Genomic DNA, 18,397 nt, shown 5'->3' on the forward strand with positions numbered 1-18,397 from the left:
ACTCTTTATATTTTTCATTGTAAAAGACTTTATTCCAATAGGTTAACTTTGCTAATTAGAAAGATATGATTGACAGCAATGATAAAGGAAATGTGCAGATGAAATCCCACAATCTACGCTCATCAATCACACTCACCGCCATGCATTCAGATGTTGTCAGCTCTTCCATCAACACTGCAGGCAGACAGTCTGTGCAGTGAGCAGAGCACACGAGGGCAGCAGACAGCTGGACCGTGGCCTCTGCTGAGCTCAGCGACCCTCTCAGTGATCATAACAACCCCTTCTTTTCCACACTTTGTTTAAATCGTGTGCCTACGGGCCCTGTGGATATTATCTCTTTGTACTGTCTAGGTGCAATCAGAACAGTTTCACTCTCACCAAGCAAACATTCCTCTTCAGTCTTTCAACACAGACAGCAGACACAGACTATGAGCACAGAGACCTATCTATCACTGTTGATGTTATCTTTACCTCCCATGAGGCTCTTTTCTACTGCAGAGAGTGAGACTCCCACATCCTGGCCAAACCGTACCAACAGAACCAGCAAACCAAGCAGGGGCCTGGATTCCTTTGTCGGCCAGCAACCTGCACTGAGCCAGGAACTTGCCGTCAGAGGGAAGATTTATGGAGGCCTAGCCACCGGGGGGATTTTAAAGGCCCAATCCCACAGCCAGGACGAGCTACTTTTCAAACAATAACATCCACATCGGCTGCGTCTCCTTGGGGACGAAGGACAGCGGAGGAGTGCTGAGCACATCTGTTTGTCTTAACAGCTGCTGCTGTCTGGAGGGCTGAATGAGAGGAAAGGGTGTGGACACATCAGCAAAGGGATACAGATGATGTAGCAAGGTGCTAGCAAAGCAAAAATATTTTACAAGAGAATCTCATTCAATGGAACAAAGGTTCCCTCAAAATATTGAATACATAAAGATTACGGCCAAGGTTTTGGTCAATAAAAACTTCTTGTCATGTTTTTTGTTTGGAGCGTTCTGGATTTCCTTAATTTACATAAACTGTTTAAACTGTGCCTGCAACATTAGCAACAAACAAAAAAATAAATGAAAACAGCTTAACTCTGAATTGTAAGATCAAGCATTTGGATCTAGGTAACATGGTAACTGAATAACAGCCTCTCTCTCATTAAATTCCCTTATTAGACATTTCATTATTAGAAGTGGTGCATTTAATACAACTGCACTTTCAGTTTACAGAACAACTCATGAGCCTGTGCTGTGACATATAATCAATTTATTTAACCAATAAGTGAAATTTTACTCACTTAGACACCACATTACTAAAAGAACTGAGGCTGCAGTCAAATCATTTCTGCATTACATGATGTTATTTTTCACAAGTATTACAAAAACATGTCAGTTTAACTGGATTATTTGTTGTATTATCAGGATTGTCACTGGAACCCTATTTCCAAAAGAGTTGAAACATTATATACAGTGCAAATGAAAACAGACTATTGTAGTGGACTGTTGGTTTTCTAAACCCTATATTGTTGTTGAAAAACAGTAAAAAGGCCACAGAATGAATCAAATCCTAACATTTTTCTTTTTTTTTTAATTTGGGACAGAAATATATCTATCACTGTGTTATCCCTTCATGACAACACTGTACAGCAGGTGTGCCCAGTCTTCGAGATCCAACCTACTATCCTGCAACTTTTAGATGCATCCCTTCTCCAACACACCTGGATCTCCTGAATTCCCTCATCCACATGTCATTCAGCTCTGCAGAGGCCTGGTAACAAGCCCTTCATTTGATTTAGGTGTGTTGGAGAAGGGATGCTTTTAAAAGTTGCAGGGTAGTAGCTCCCAGGGACTGGACTTGGGTACCCCTGCTTTAATGGTTTAGATCAGGGCTACTCAATTCGGTCCTACGAGGGCCGCAATCCAGCAGGTTTTCCATGTATCCCTGCACCAACACACCTGAGTCAAATTAGGTGGCTCTAACAGCCAATCAGGTTCTACACAATAACTCATTAATTTGACTCAGGTGTGTTGGTACAGGAATACATGGAAAACCTGCTGGATTGCGGCCCTCGTAGGACCGAATTGAGTAGCCCTGGTTTAGATTTAAGGAAACCAACTGCTGCTTGCAAAGCAAAATATTTTCCTATTTTCCTTGTTGGGATTTGTCATATTTTTGTGGAATATTTCTCCAAATATTTGTCTTTGGTATCAGGTCCAGACTGCAGACATGAAGTTAACAGGTGCACAATGAGCTTTGGTATTATCTTTCTAAAATAAGCAATACATTTTACAATACTTAGATTGCGACATAAGCTAAAACCTGTACATGCTTTAGAGGATTAATGGTTGCTGTCGTTTGTTTTCATTTCTGTTTAAAGATGCTGTTTTTTGTTTTGTTTTTTAAATGGAAGAGTACCAAGCTGGATGTCTCCTCACCTCTTTAAATTGGAAGATTTCTAAAGTTTTGACGGGTCAAATCACTTTTCCTCATTTTATCTTCAGATCATGTTCAGATCCAGAGAAAGTGCAGGCATTGCAAGATCATACTTATGAATGATTTTTTTTTACCCTCCTGAGCCTATGCCATTAGTTCCACTGCAGAATCATGTACTTATTTATGGCCTTAAAATTAGTCTGGACTTTCTCAATCATTTAATGATATTATACACCATAAAGCAGATAATTACATCTTCACATTCTTTTTACTAATTGTATGTATTAAGAAAAAATATCATTGTCTGAGTGGTCAAGCCTTTTACATCTTTCCCTCTATCGAACTAAGCTAATAGTTGGTTAAACCATATTGGATTGTAAAAACCTCCACTCTGTATTTTGTCTTTCAGCATGACATTCCTTGTCCTGCCTTCTGAATGTCTTACCCCATCTTTACCATTTTCAAACATAAAAATCACAATAAACATAAATCAGAAAGAAAGTGAATATTTTAAATATTTTGCACATTATGTCCTAATTTCTTTGGATCTTAAAGAATTTTAGAGCCTCTTTGATCACTGCATCTTGTCAAGGATTGTCTTAGATATTTCTGATAAGAAACCAAATGTTTTGCTTTTCATTTCTAATAAAGTTTATGCTCGCTGAATTGGACATCATAAGCAGTGTAACAGGACAAAATTAGTATTAAATGACCTGGTGGTGGATATTTTTATGTAGATTTGGCTTAAGCACCTCCAGCAAGCATGCTTGCAATTTCATGACCACTCATTTTCACCTACATGCAAAGTAAGTTGTAAAAAAAAAAAAAAAAATGGTTTTGGTTGGAAGTTGTTGAAATCTTTTTTAACCAGTTTCAGCTTTTTGCTTTTGTCTCAAATTAAATCAATTTGAGGCAGTAATGATACCATTTCAGGAGACCTTTAAGTGATGCTCTGATGTTTCTGAGCTATAAGCGTAACAGTAGCAGTTAGTGTGGTGAGACAACTGCAACGTAACTGTATTACCTCACATATAATAAGAGTAAAGACAACTGACTGGCTGATTAATAGCTTCACCCTGGCTGGCATGCCTGGATATAGATGCTGCCCAAGCACAGAACTGCTATTAGTGGCTCTTGCGATATGAGGTTAGAATAAACAGAATCAACCAGCCTGTCAACAAGGCAGCCGCATCCGAAACAAGTCTGCCTCCTGCTCACCCAAAACCATCTGGTTTTAGGATGGTTCAGAATAGAAAAGTTTTGAACATATATAGTCCTGCCTGCCGCTGAAAGAAGCCTACAGGCAACAGGAAGAAAAAAAAGCTGGGTTGAATTTAATTTGTTTTCTATTCTTGTCAGTCATCAGGTTATTGAACTGATGTGTTTATATAAGATGGCTTCGATGGCTGTTAATACATAAACCAGTAGGTAAATGTTTAGCGAAGCTAATGTTATTTCAGACAGCAGGGGAGCTAAACCTTTGGCCACTAAAAACATACATCTTTGTTTCCTTGAAAGTAAAACCTGAGCATGAATTAGACTAAATTATTAATTTAATTATTAATTATTATTTAATTACTTAATAAAAGCAGTGCTCATGCTATTGATTCTGGTACGTGCACTTACGATAAGAGTTCATGCAAATATTTATATCAGGAGTACACATCATTTTAATCTGTCTGCACAAAGGTCATTCAAATGTTTGTTTCAGTTTGTTTAAGCTGAATGCAGGCTTACAAAGAGGCAGTAGGCAGACGGATGCAGAATAAGATTTTAAATAAAATAATAAAAACTAACCTTACAAAACAAAACACTACTGAGGCAAGACCCTGATACTTCATAACATGGCAAAAAGACTATGACACATGAAGACCACAAACCAAGTGGTATGTATACACAGGACTAACAGCGAACAGGTGAAGCGAATGAACAAATCAAACCAGGTGAACTAATGAACAAGGTAATAAAGCTTCATATTTGTACATACTTTTCTATTCTAATCTTTCTCTCAAAATATGGTAAATAGTAAATGGTCCATATTTATATAGTGCTTTACTGTACCTGGAATGATACCCAAAGCGCTTGACATGATACATCACATTCACCCAAGCACACACACGTTCACGCATGGCGGAAGCTGCCATGCAAGGTGCTAACCATGACCCATCAGGAGCAATTAGGGGTTCGATGTCTTGCCCAAGGACAACCCGACATGAACTCGACTTGGCCGAGGATCGAACCGGCAACCCTCGGGTTACAAGACAACTAATACTTATTGATAATATCAATAATATCATATAAACTTGAGATGGTGATAGACTTTCAGATGAAGAGTACTCCTCTACCTCCACTGAAGGCCATGAGGCAGGAGGTGGAGATTGTTGAGACCAGGCCTGGACTGGCTCACAGGAGACCTGGGACAAGTCCTGGTGGCCTGGACCCGAAAGTGGCCTGACTGGCCTGCTCGTTAAAAAAATTATGGTAATATATTTCTTTTAATGATTAACACCAGCAAAGCGAGTGGGGACGGAACAGCTAAGATAAAGTGAAATGTGGTGGTGAACTGGACTCTGAATAAAAAGATGAAAGAGGGAAGACAGTTGAGGAGGAGGCTGGAAAGTACATTACATTCATTTTAATCCTGAATGCATCAGTGCATCTCTCATACAGGAATATTTTGGTTGAGATTTCCATGGAAGAAGCTAGAGGTGAGAATTCAGTTGACTGACACAACTTCAGCTGTATGGAGTAAGGTTTGTTTCGGCCCAGTCCTGTGGTCAGGAATAACAGCTTCCCTCTGGTAACAAAGGGAAAAGCTTACATATACTAAGCGAGCACCACAATGTTCCACAATAACAAACCCAACCAGCTGGAAGAAGAGGAAATGAAAATAAAAAGAAAGTGTTTTTTTTGTATGAAACTGATTCTGCTTTAAACTGTGTGTTTGATTCTATTGTGCAGAACTTTGGTCATCCTTACTGTTGTTATTAAAGTGATTTATAAACAAATTGCTATGGTACCAGCATCTCTTTGCTCATAGAATCTAGAGAATCTAATCCAGTTAATAAATGCTAACTGTTATCCTCTCCCATGCTAACACCATCATCTCCTTACTAATAGACAACAGAGACACAATCTAATCCAGTGGATCAGTAGTTTAAAAGGCTATTCATTGGCTTATTCATTACTGACACCAGTAACACTTTTCTGAAATTAAATGGAATACCTGAACCAGTGTAGAGATGCTAATCATTAGCCTCTTTGATGAGTAGCTGCATTTGGCACATTTGCTTTATGATGTGTTGTGTGATATGCAGTTGCTATCATTTTACTGCACAGAGGACTAAACAGAACACTTAAAAGCATGCAATGATATAGCAATAAACTCTTCAAAATCATATTGTGGACAATATAGTTGAGACCTGAGCTACACACAGGCATCCCCATGACAGTGATGGTACATAGTGGCTGGATGCTAGAACCATTTCCATATGCATGTTGAAAATAATGCAGAATTAAAAAAGACCACCAGCATCCTAAAGGGCTGTTCTCACTCTCCTCAAAAGCGTGTTGGCCAGTTTTTGACGAGTTATGGCGTAACTTTTAAATGCACAGCTTCTGTGTGGATTCTAATGTCAACACAGCACCATGAACATTAATCTAAAACTATGTGGGCCAGACAGTGGGCAACTTGATGTGCCACTGACACAAATAAATACCTCTTTTTCGGTGTGCTGAGTGGCAGCTGACCATCTAGCACAAGCGTTACTGGACCAATACATATGCAGACAGCCCTTAAAAAAGCAACAACACTGTAGAGACACTGTATCTGGTATATATTTCCTATCATGTTTTTTCAGAGAGATGCTCCTGGACATTGCTGCTTCAGACATGACTATATACAGCCTGTTGCTGTGGCAGACCTGGGTTAAGACCACAGGCCTCTGGAGACCGAGGCCTCTCACATCTGCACAGCTCTAAAGCAGCTGGATGTAACTCAAAAATAATTGCTTCCTCTGCAGTGTCCAGGAAAACATGATGTGACTGCCATGTTCTGGACTCCTCCCCACAGGGAAGGCAACTAAATCAACATTTTGCACACATTTATCATCAGCTAACTTTGTAGTCTTTGTTTTTACTTTGTGAGAGCAACATGAAAGTCAGACAGTTTGATGCTGGTGGGTATCAGACTTATATTGGCAAAGTAACACAGTGAGAACACAAACACAACTCTGGAAACTCCACAGTCATCTTTGAAGCATGGAATGAAAGCTGCTTATTTTGCTTTATTGTGATGAAACATACAGAGCACACGTATGGCCAGTGGAGAAGAGGATTAAACTAGAAGCACGTTTTGAGAAGTGTGAATACATTCTGCTAATAGGAAATGTGGATATTGTTCAAATCCCCTATGAAGCCAAGCTGACAACAGCTACCAGTGTTGACAAAGTCTGACAAAAACCTTACTTTTAAGATGAATTTAAACATGTTAGCCTGACTAAAAATCACACTAGACTCAGGGTTAGCATGTGCTCAACACTTCCTGTCCAGTACATTCAAGAAGAAATAGGTAATATTACATACTTTGTATATCAGTCAATTCTGAAACTAAATATTGAAAATTAAGGAACTTTTAATGCCATCTTCTGCTTATCTGATACTGTGTGTCCAACATTAAGTGTGTATTGTATACTGTATGTAACTTTCTGAGCTTAAAAAATATGTGTTTCTGGCTTGTTTTGATGGTGCAGTGACATTTATAATGTACATTACTGGGGCCATTGTTGCCCAGCAGGGTCCTGAGGCTAAGAAAACACACGTCATGACTTTATAGCAGTATTTCGCTTCATGGCACTACATCATATGTCAGCAACTGGATATCAACACACTGGCCATTTTGAATGCCCACTGTGGCTGATTCAGCAAAGAAAGGCAGGAGGACATAACTGGAGGAAGCAAACAAAAACGAGGAGAGAAAGACATGAAGTAAGAGATAAGACAAGAGTCCACATCGGACTGACTTTTACTGGCTGAAGAGAGCACAGATTAGAGGTAGGATGCAAGATGGATGCCGCATTAGTCATTGTTATGGGGCGCCTTACTGAAAAATTCCCCCAGTATTGATGCTGTGGCTTTAATATCTGAGGTTCTTGGTAGTAATAAAGTCAATGTGTGCAACTTTCATTGTATAGTAAATGGTCTGTATTTATATAGTACTTTACTGTACCTGGAATGATACCCAAAGCACTTCACATTATACATCACATTCACCCATTCACACACACCATCACATACTGATGGCAGACGCTACCATGCAAGGCGCTAACCACGACCCATCAGGAGCAATTTGGGGTTTGGTGTCTTGCTCAGGGACACCTCGGCATGAGCTCGACAGGCCGAGGATCAAACCAGCAACCCTCTACCCACTGAGCCACATCATGATACAATGTTTATAGTGTTTGTACAAACATTGCTGATATAATTCAAAACAATTTACATTCAAGATTGTGACAATAACATTGTATCATGTAATAACTAGGGCTGCCACATGATTTTTAATCAGATTAATCACAGTTTACAAATTAATAATCATGATTAGTCATAATAATTCCCACAATTTGTCTGTTTTTACTACAAGCCAATGCATACTAATGTTAAGTGTTAACTGACCTTTCCTTGGGTAAAGATCAGATGTCCAAGGGTCAGTAAATGCAGCATGTAATGTGCTTCTCTATGTTGTTCTGCATCACCTCTACCATTTTCTAGATCACATTGCCCTGCATGTTTTAGATGTGATCCTACTCCAACACACCTGATTCAGATTAATAAACTTCCTAATCAAGTTCTTTGCAAGCCTGTTAAAGCCATTCATTTCATTCAGATGTGTTAAAGTAGAGTTACCGCTAAAACATGCAGGGCAGTGGGCCCTAAGGACACATGATCACATGGGGCTGGTTCTTGAAACGTAATCTGATCGGATTTCGGTTATCGGAAAGGATCAAATCTTGAAAATGGGTAGTTCAAAAGGGAAATCCGGTTTCCGAAATCAGCTTGGATAACGTAACCCATTCCTCGTTGTTATCCGGATAAAACCCTCAGTTTGGGTTGTTCAAAACTTTTGAGTAAGATCCGGATAACTTTGATCCAAAGAAACGGGATTATCCTGATCCCAACATAGTTAGTGATAATCTTTGAACAAAATCACTGTGTTGACTTTTTTGTTGTGATGGCTCCCTCTTTTCATATTTTTGTGACACTGCACACTGAACTATTTATTTGAACACACTGACAATGAGCCTTGAAATCAGTCTTATAATTAACAATTCCTGATTTTGCTTATCTTTTCTCACTATTTGCTTTCTTTTTAAATATTTTTTTTCTTGTTTTTAGGAAGAAACATAATGTATTTACTTTTAAACTAAAGTCTTATCCATCTACACATAGATTCTAAGTTTATGAGTTTTGCTTAAATGCACCATGAAGACTATGTACATTTCTGAATTTAAAAGGTGTACCTTTAACATAGCCTACTGGCTTGGGTTGCCTGGATCAAGATGTTCAGGTCTAATGATGCCTTCAAGTTCATGGACATGTTAATGGAGAGATGCAGAATAGCTATAGCTATAGGAGCTTATAGTTTTGTGTCACAGTGAGTGGTAGGCGCTGAGTTTTCCCAGCCATCCCTGAATGCATTCTCCCTCCAACTCTGCTGATTGCTGATGCGCTCCACCTGGTCTGGGCTCCTTATATACCAGTCTGTGACAGCTCTTCTCTGCCAGATCGTCTTGGTTTTTCCTTGTACGCTTCCAGCCTTTCTCTCCTGCTTGCCAACCTGATCTCTGACCTGTGACCCGTTTTTGGACCTGGATATCCCGACTCAGCCTGCTCCCTGTCTGGTAAACCCTGCCACTCTGTCTCTGATCCTTGACCTGTATTTCGACTTGGAAAACCCGATTCTGCCTGCCCCCTGTCTGTTGACTCTGCCTGTGATTCATTCTGACCGGTACTCTGACCCTTGGACTGTCCTCAGGATTTGGATTTTGGATTACGGATCTTGCCCCTGGCCATCGGAAAACTCTGGAGGATTCCCGGAGATCTTATTCAGCCTGGATTATCCACTTCTGTAACTATCAGAGCAAACTAATTGTCTTTCTGGTTCTGCAGTTCCCACAGCCCCGGCGGAGCTGCTATCACTACATCACGGTCCCTGAAAACCATCCTGCTGGTTTCCATCCCCTCCGCTGGTACGTGAGCAATATCTATCGCACATTCCTCTTTGTCCTGGCAGGATTCTCATCTGAGCTCTCCCACCTGCAGGCTAAGCTGACTGCACAAACCAGACCTGATTTCCCTGGAGAAATTCTCATCACCTCAATAAAAACTGTTTTCACCTATTCCTCAGCTCCAACTTTATTTGTGGTCCAGTTTGCTGATCCGTGACAGTTTTGTATATAAAAGAACCAAAGCACAAATAAGTTTTGCAGTACTGAAGTTGATTCTTTTTACAGCATTTCCAAGTATTCTTCCCTGTATGAACTAAAACTTTAAGATGATCTTCCTGCAAAAGTGTATGGAAGTTTCCCACATAATATGTGCTAAATTAGCAGAATTTGATAAAAGAATACATAATACTTGAAGTTTCCTGATGAATTTCAGGAATGTGAGTGTGTCATCAGTACCATGAGCAAAACGATGGACCCAGTAGTAGCAGAAGTCCACTCCTATGAGGCTGAGCCACCAGGTCCAGGCAGAGTTCCAGGGCAGCTCCACCATCCGGAAGTGGTCCCACACATAAACGTAAGCCGTCAGCTCACAGCCTCTCATCAGCAACCTGGAGAGGGACAGTCAAAGCTCTGGTCATTTTTATTATTTATTCATTTATTCATGATTTTCCTCGTGAAAAAAAAGAGACATGACAGTAGTTCTGTTTAGTTTGTAAATCTCTTCCTGAAGTTCGGTTTTAGAAATGGAAAAGAATGTTGCACAAAATCTTTTGATAATTTTATATGCAATAGAAAGGTTTCATCAGTGAATGTGTTTTTTTTTTTAATCCTTTATTTAAATATCATACTAATACTCTATCAATACATAAAATCATGTCATATCAATTAAGTAGAAAATAAGTAAAGTTTATTTAAAGTGCTTTTCACAGATAAAAATCACAAAGTGCTGTACATAAAATGGGTGCAATAAAACAACGTAGCAGTTGGATAAAATAAATAACAAGCATCAACCAAAAGCTTTCCTGAATAAAAGAGTCTTAAACTGCTTTTGAAAAGAGTCCACGAAGTCGACTACACAGAAACAGGGGCAAGTCATTCCAGAGTCTGGGGCCTACAGCCTGGAAAGCCAAGTCTCCCCGGGTTTTAAAACGGGTCTTTAGGACCATTCTGACCTGAAGGGTGCGCCCTGAGGAGTAGAGCTTTTATTATAACAACTTAATCATTTGCTTTTGTCTTCTGGTAATAGATGAGGAGAAAATACATTAAATGTACTCAGGAAATGTGACACTGCCTGCAAATAATGTAATTTTTTTAAATGAACAAGTCTCAACTTCCTGTCCGGTTCCACTGGAGAAGCGAGAAACTAAATTTTTTTTTACTTTGGTCCAGTCAGCTTATCCCCCATGAGAAACTTTGTCCGTGATGGGGTGGGAATTACTGTTGGGGGTCCGTGTCTTTGTGCCCAATGAACAATTGACCTGGTTATTTCATATTTAATGTGAAACTTCGCCCTTGGCAGGTCGGGGAAAGTGGTGACACGCTGTGTCTGTGTCTTTAAATGATAGATTAACATATACATTTTTGTACTTTCCCAGCACCTCAATCCGCTGTAAATAAGTCTCATAAAAAGCCTAGTGGGGGAGAGAAAAGTGGAGGGGCAGACCTAATGCCGAGCAGGAGAGAGCAGCAGAGAAGCTGTGGCCGACTTCTGTAGGGGGGGTTGCAAAGCCCCCCCACACGCAGTTTAAAGAAAAACCTGGAGGAAACCCTGTAACCCATCTCTAGATGTTCTAGTGAGAAGTGGGCTGCCATCTTTTGATGCCTAGGGAGCCGTTGAGAGGGATTAAGGGCCTTGCTAAAGGGCCCAAAGTGGTTAACCTCTGCTGGCACACCAGGGACTCAAGCCTGTTTCTCCAGACCTAAACCCACCTCTGTAACCACGAGGCTACACATGCCCTTGAGTTGTCATTCAGATCCATCCAATGCACATTACTTATGGTTCCAAAAAAACCAAGATGGTGACAACCAAATGACAAACTAGAGGCTTTAAATGATAAACTATAAACAAATGAGTCATGTCCCTGTGGCTACATCAGTGTTTTATATACCAACAGTAGTTACAGCTCAATGTAACTCGAGAACAACACTGAATGTTTCTTTGACACACTAACGATGTAAACATTGATGAGCATGCCAAAACCACTAAAACTGCACAGGAAATGCTCAAGGAATAGGTCAAAGAGCTCAGGGTGCTGACCTGACCTCCAGACCCCTACATCCTAATTTGACTGACCATCTGCAGAAATCACAACTCACCGTTTTCAAGGATCCATGTTCAATGCCAAACACCACAGAAACCTCAGGAAAGCCCACATTTACAGCCTTAAGGGTTTGTTTTGGACAGTATGAAGGGGAACTTCAGCAAGGCCATTTTAATATTGTAGAAGATGGGCAGATTTTACATATAAAAAAACTGCATACAATGTGTGTAAATGTCAGTATCCAGGTGCATGAAGTCTTTGTTCAGGATCAGAAATTAACCCTGCTCCAGATGAAGGCAGGTGCATGTTCAGCAGTGTCTCATAATCCAGTTTGATCCACTGGAGATTCATTTAGCTGACCTGAATTAAATGGATCCCCGACAATTTAACATGCTCTGCATGCAGGGAAATATCTAAAACCTGCAGGACAGTGTCCTTCTGGGACCAGGATTGGACATCCCAGATCCAGACCATGGATGTCCAATTCCAGTTTTGAAGGGCCAGTGTTTTGCAGGTTTTAGTTGCGTCCCTGTTCTATCAAACCTGATTCAAATAAATTGGATCACCTCAAAAGCTTAAGTTTTACACAAGCCTGATAATAACCCATTCATTTTCAGTCAGCTGCGCTGAAGGAGGGACACATCTAAAACCTGCAGGTTAGTGACCCTCCTGATCTAGATTCAAAGGACAAAGTGGAGGAAAAGCTCGGACTGTCTGAGTTTCCTGAACTGTATGTGGTAAGTTTGAAGCCGTCTGCATTGTTAAATTGAACTGAAAGTAGACCCAGAGATTTTTCACTGCCATCCTGATATGCAAAAATCACATGGGTGGCATTTTTATATATATCAGAGAACAAACATAAGTGTGATAAGTGTGATAAAAAAGCAGTGACATCCAGTAGTGTATTACAAGCATGATCCCACTGGCTTGCTGAAACACTTACAATGGCAGTCTGGAGATCATTCCTGCAGATAAGGAGGTGATTCCATCACTGATAGTGACCACCGGGCTTCCCGTCTTCATAATGCCCACCACTAGCTCCAGGACCATCAGTCCAGCAAAAAATGGAGTAGCCTGCACACACAAAGAGAATTATATACATAAAGGATCACCACAAAGCTCTGTGAAAACGAGACCAGTTGTGTGTGAGCATGAGTATTTGTTTTGGCAGATGAGCTAAAAGCTTGCAGGACTTTTAAGACTTAGTTAGTTTCACCGTACAAGTCTGGAGCAGCAGGTCTAAAGCCACAGTGATTTGGCAGGTTGGAAAGCACAAACATTTATCCAAACAAAGCAGCAGTGGAGGTAGAAATGATCTTAGTGGATGGATTACACATCAGTGCTGACAAACAGCACATTTTCTTTTTAAGTAATGTCAGATGGAAGCCAAGCAAACTAAAACAAGAAGTAATGGTGCGTTCCAGTTATCTCGGAATTCTAAGCAGACGAGAGCTGGTGACGTCATTACCACGTAGTTGGCGTTCCAGCTGCACCAACTCGGAAAAACTGGACACCTCCAAAATAGTCAATTTGAGAGCATCTACAAATGCCATATAAAAACTAGAAAATCACAAACCTACTGTAAAAATGTGCGCCATGAGAACAGTTCACCGTTCAGAAATATTAAATCATTTCCGGCAAAAATTCCTCAGAATTCTGAGTTCCGAGGACAACTGGAATGAACCATAAGAGACATGATGTCAGGAAATTCAAATAACTTAATGCTCAATGGCAAAAAAACAGCCATGCCAGCCATCTGGGAAATGTTCAGTTAGTTAGATTATTAGATTCCTGGCAAAGAAAATGACTTGCTGAAAAGCTGTATCTTAATTCAGAAATCATTTTCAAGAAAATAAAAATGAAATTGTCATTTTAATCTTATATGTGGTGCAGCTTTAGTGGTAATATTATGTTCCAGATTTGTATTATGCTTTTGAAATTCCACGACTTTTTTTTTTTTTTTTTTTTTTATAATTACCCAAACTGACTATAACCGTTTTAGAAAGGTGCTGAAGAAAATCCTACATTCACTCAGGAAAGCAGTATTTTAATTCTTAATGTTTGGTTGATTGGCCAACAGCACATTTATTTCTGCTTTATTCAGACTTTAAAACTATAACAAGGAATTTACTTAAGTCTCAGCTGAAAAATGAGTAGTGTTCTCTGTCCTGAGACAACAGTGGTATGTCCATTAAACACATGATTAACTGATCTCCGGTCAGTTACAGTGAAACATGCGTGGATTCAGAGCAAAGTTCTTTTCAACCAAAACAGACATAACATAAACGTGAAACCCAAATTCATGCTGCAAATATTAAATATTTCAGTCACCTTCTAGCTGTGGAATAAATTGCGAACATTGCTAAATTGTTTGTTTTACTGAATCCCCACTAGCTGCTGACGTTGAACAGCAGCTACTCTTCCTGGGGTCTTGCCAAAGTCATCAGCTCAATGGTGAAACACATGATGTCATGGTAAGTTTTGCAAGGAGTCAGTTGACGTACATCTCTGCAGCATGAACATGCTAGCAGGGAAACAAGAGACTCAGACCAGTAGCGTATCCATTATTCCCAGATGTTTGTAAAAGATTGTAAAATTACTAGATGAATAATGAAGCATGTGCTGCAGCTCGGAACTAAATTAAACGTACACTCATTAAAGATACTGCTGAAATTTGTTCTCTGAGATTCATGCTGTTATTAATCCACTATAGTTAAAATAGAGAGCCCAGGATCTCCAAGTTATGACGTATGAAAGAAGCATTTCTTTGATTAAGGCAGAACAGTTAGCTAGCTAGCTGCCAATCTATGGCTAAACATATCTATAATGCGCAGTGTCAGGGGTGGGGTTGCTTTGATTGGCCTTACAGTATATACACTCAATCCCACTGCATCATGGGTATGTGATTTTAGACATGCCCAAAAAATCTTGAGCACAAAGCCAATGGAAAACAGACTAACAACACTATTCAGCAAAACACATCTCTCTACTAATGGTGTGCAGATCTATCCAAAAATTGATACTATTGATACCAACATCGGTATCGATTAATATAAGTGCAATAACATTAATACTTGAGCTTCATTTCCTATCCTCTATGCATCATGTGCTGCTGCATGTCATCACAGAAGCAACCTGGCTGTCTGGGTCTGTCTAAAAGTGCCTCCTGTTGTGTTTTGATGTTGTACCGTCACATGACTTAGTTGCACAGCAAGCAAACAGGCACTGGCCAGCAGCACACACACCACCAACAGGTAAAGAGTACGGACCAGAATGTCAGATGCGACAACTCAGTGGTTAAATTCTGTGATATAAGAAGATGGATCCTCCTCTGGCTTCTATTCTCTAAATGTAAGTCTTGAAACTATCAGAATCTCCATAAATAAGAAGGCTAAAGTGATTTCTGGTGGATTCGGTTCACCGTTTTGAGAAGGCCCCTATTGGCCCAAAATGATTGACGAGATAATGCCAAATTCTGATTTTATGGTACAGGTTATAACTTTGTTGTGTATCCATAATAAAAGAAAAATAACCCTTTAATTTCATATCTTTGCACTAATGTGTTAATTTGACAGCCCTATTAAAAGTATCAGTATTTGGTATCGACGATACTAGCCTTTTATTTACTTGTTCTCTGATCTTGCAGTATGACACACCCCTACTCTCTACCACCTAACATGTTTTAAGCAAAAACTGACTAAATTGTGACATGTTTCCACAAAAATCTCTGACTCAGGGACCACTGTGTAGGACACAGTAACACCTAGTAGCTGAAACTGTAAATGGCATCTAGTGTATTACCCTAATCCCCACCTACCACTAGCGTACAACACCCTAAAACTGCCAAAAGCCTACTGATGAGTCTTTACCTTTACTCGTGGGTCCCTTCTGAGCTACTGTAGCAGCATGTCAACACAACATGGCAGAGGGGCGAGAAGGTGACCTAAACTATGGTACAAGAACAGTGATTTAATATGTAACTTGATAAATTAAGAAATTCATTTTCATTAAAAACAACTTTGTATTATTAGTTCCAACTAGCAGGAAACAATAATGAAATTATAACAACAACAAACTACAACTGTGAAGAACAGGTTTCTTGCACTAACTACTCATGACAAAACAAATGGTGAACACTAACCAAACAGTCAGTGACAGGCCTTCATTTCTAACAGTTCTGGAAACATGTAATAACCTCTTAATGGGTCTGTCAAACATGGAACAAATTAGTGAGGGACAGGGTTAGCAAACAGGTCATCAGTGCGACTTCAGCAGCATGCCAGCCCTCCTGGTTAGCTTTAGCTTGAATGTGCTCATTGACCAAGTGACTGGAGTCCAAAACGGGGACATATGGCCCCGGCAAGAGCACAAAGTGGAGGCGTGAGGAGACCACAGAGGAGTACATGTGCAGGTGGGGTGGGAGGAAATGTGCATGTATATCCATGTGCGGATGGAAGTCAGAGTGTGCATGCATGTGTGTGCATATTCCCTTGTGTATGATTCAACTCTAACATGCAGGTGTGTGTGAATGTGTGTGCACAAGCAGAGGCGTGAGCACCACCAGGGACCTGCGATCACACGCAACGTTCCAACATCTGGCAGCAGACTGCAGAGCTGCAGCTAACAAATGGGCTCACAGCGCAGGCAGACCTCCTCCAAACCCGCTGAGAGAGAGATTATCATTCTGGACGCCGGCCTAAAACCTTCCCTCCTTTTTTCTCTCCTGTCTAGCAGATAGTTTTACCTCTGCAGCCCTGAGTTCTTGACAGCTTGGGACAAAATTATTCAGCAGGGCAAGCTGATTCTCATGCTTCGCAAAAGCTTTTTTTTTTTTTTTTTTTTTTTCCTTTTTAACATGAATGTCAGGCCTTCTCCATCAATGTCTCCTTTTATTTCTCTCCCTTTCATATAAATGTTATTTTTCTCTTTCACTGAGGCCTTTTAGGTTCCCTTCTTTCTGATCTTGGGTACAATCAAAACATACTTTATGTGTTTTTGTCTTCTTAACACATAAACTAAAAATCACAATAAACACTATTTAATACTGCAGCATACTTTGGTGTGACTGTTTGTTGTGGTGTCTAATAACCTTATTTTATTTTCTTCTGAATTCAACCTTACATGGCACATGACATTTGTGGACCAGATGTTTGCATTTTCCCAAAAAACCCTTTTACAAGGTCACAGATGACTGAAAACACGTAGGCTGACAATACACTTTTATCACTGCTGTCTGAGAAATACTGTTTGCTTTGAAATTACTAAATAGCTGAGAGACTTGGCAACAACTAACAGAGCCATAATTCCCAACAAGTCAAAAGAATTAGTACATTGCACTTTTTATTTTTACTTTTCTCTAACTAATTGGTCTTTTGGGATCACAGAACAACAGTGAACAATAATGAATGACAATAAATTACAAACTGTAAACAACAGAAAATCACTGAACAGCTCAGGCAGACCCATGCAAACTTTTTATCACCATCGAGCCCTGCAGCAAAAACTAAATTACTTAATCGTGCTTGGTAGTGGATTATAAGGACTCCTGCTGTGGGGGTAATTGTTCTCTTCTCCCATTGTGCCCATAAAAACTCATGACAAACATGTGTTGTTAAACCTGCTGCAGACACTGGCTACAATAAAAGGTAATTGAGACACTGGAAAATGACGGCAAGAAGGAGAAAAAAAGTTTTTTGTTGTTTTTTTTTAAATAAAATTAATTATGTTGGTTGGTTTTAGCAGGTGTGGAGTTCACTACTGGAATAAAGTGCAGCTTGAGGTCATTACACTGAGAAGTTAGTTTTACTTCTTTTCTTTTCTTTTTTTTACATTTGACCAACCTCTCTATTGTATAAGTAATGCCTTATCTTAATCGGAGATATTAAGTGGGATGAAAGGGTTCATCTGCAGCTATCTTATTTGCCAGTCTAATGGTGTGTGCAGACCAGCCATTAGAGAACCAGCTCTCCACAGGTAGACTCACTTCCTATGAGCAGATGTTCAGCTGCTTCAGTATCTTGGACTATAGCTGGGCAGAGGCCACAGAGCCAAACTGGACCTCCATGTTGAAGGATGCTTAATATGGTGACACTGCAGAAACTGTAAAGGTTCTGCCTGCTGGCTCCAAAAGACCTGAGTCTCCTGAAAAAATAAATCCTCTGCTGTACTTTTTTGCTAATGTAATCCACATGATAGGACCATGAAAGGGTGAAGTCCACGTACACACCCACATGTCTGAGAAATGCAGAGTTTGTTGGTATGGACGTCTGATGAGGATGCACCCTGGTTGCTTCACTTGGGGTTTTTCAAGCATGACCAAGTAAAGTAAAACCCGGGGGAGACCCAGGACATCCTGGAGAGATTATAATGTATATACCTTCTGGTCTGGGAATACCTAGGGAACCCCCAGGAGGAACTGGACAGGTTCCTTCTTGAACCTGTTGTCTCCTTGACTCAGTCTTGGAGAAGGAGGAAGGAAGGAAGGAAGGAAGGAAGGAA

General features: G+C 40.1%; 1 protein-coding gene across 1 annotated transcript in view; it reads right to left on the reverse strand.

Moving 5' to 3' along the window:
* Window positions 1-18,397, reverse strand: part of agmo (alkylglycerol monooxygenase) — a 67,686-nt gene that overhangs the window by 47,309 nt on the left and 1,980 nt on the right. The window contains exons 2-3 of the mRNA XM_041988108.1: window positions 12,843-12,973; window positions 10,095-10,246 (exon numbers count right to left, since the gene is read on the reverse strand). Coding sequence (XP_041844042.1) covers window positions 10,095-10,246; window positions 12,843-12,973 — 283 coding nt within the window. The remainder of the gene's footprint in view (window positions 1-10,094; window positions 10,247-12,842; window positions 12,974-18,397) is intronic.

This window comes from Melanotaenia boesemani, chromosome 6, assembly GCF_017639745.1.
Source record: "Melanotaenia boesemani isolate fMelBoe1 chromosome 6, fMelBoe1.pri, whole genome shotgun sequence".
Taxonomy (NCBI): Eukaryota; Metazoa; Chordata; class Actinopteri; order Atheriniformes; family Melanotaeniidae; genus Melanotaenia; species Melanotaenia boesemani.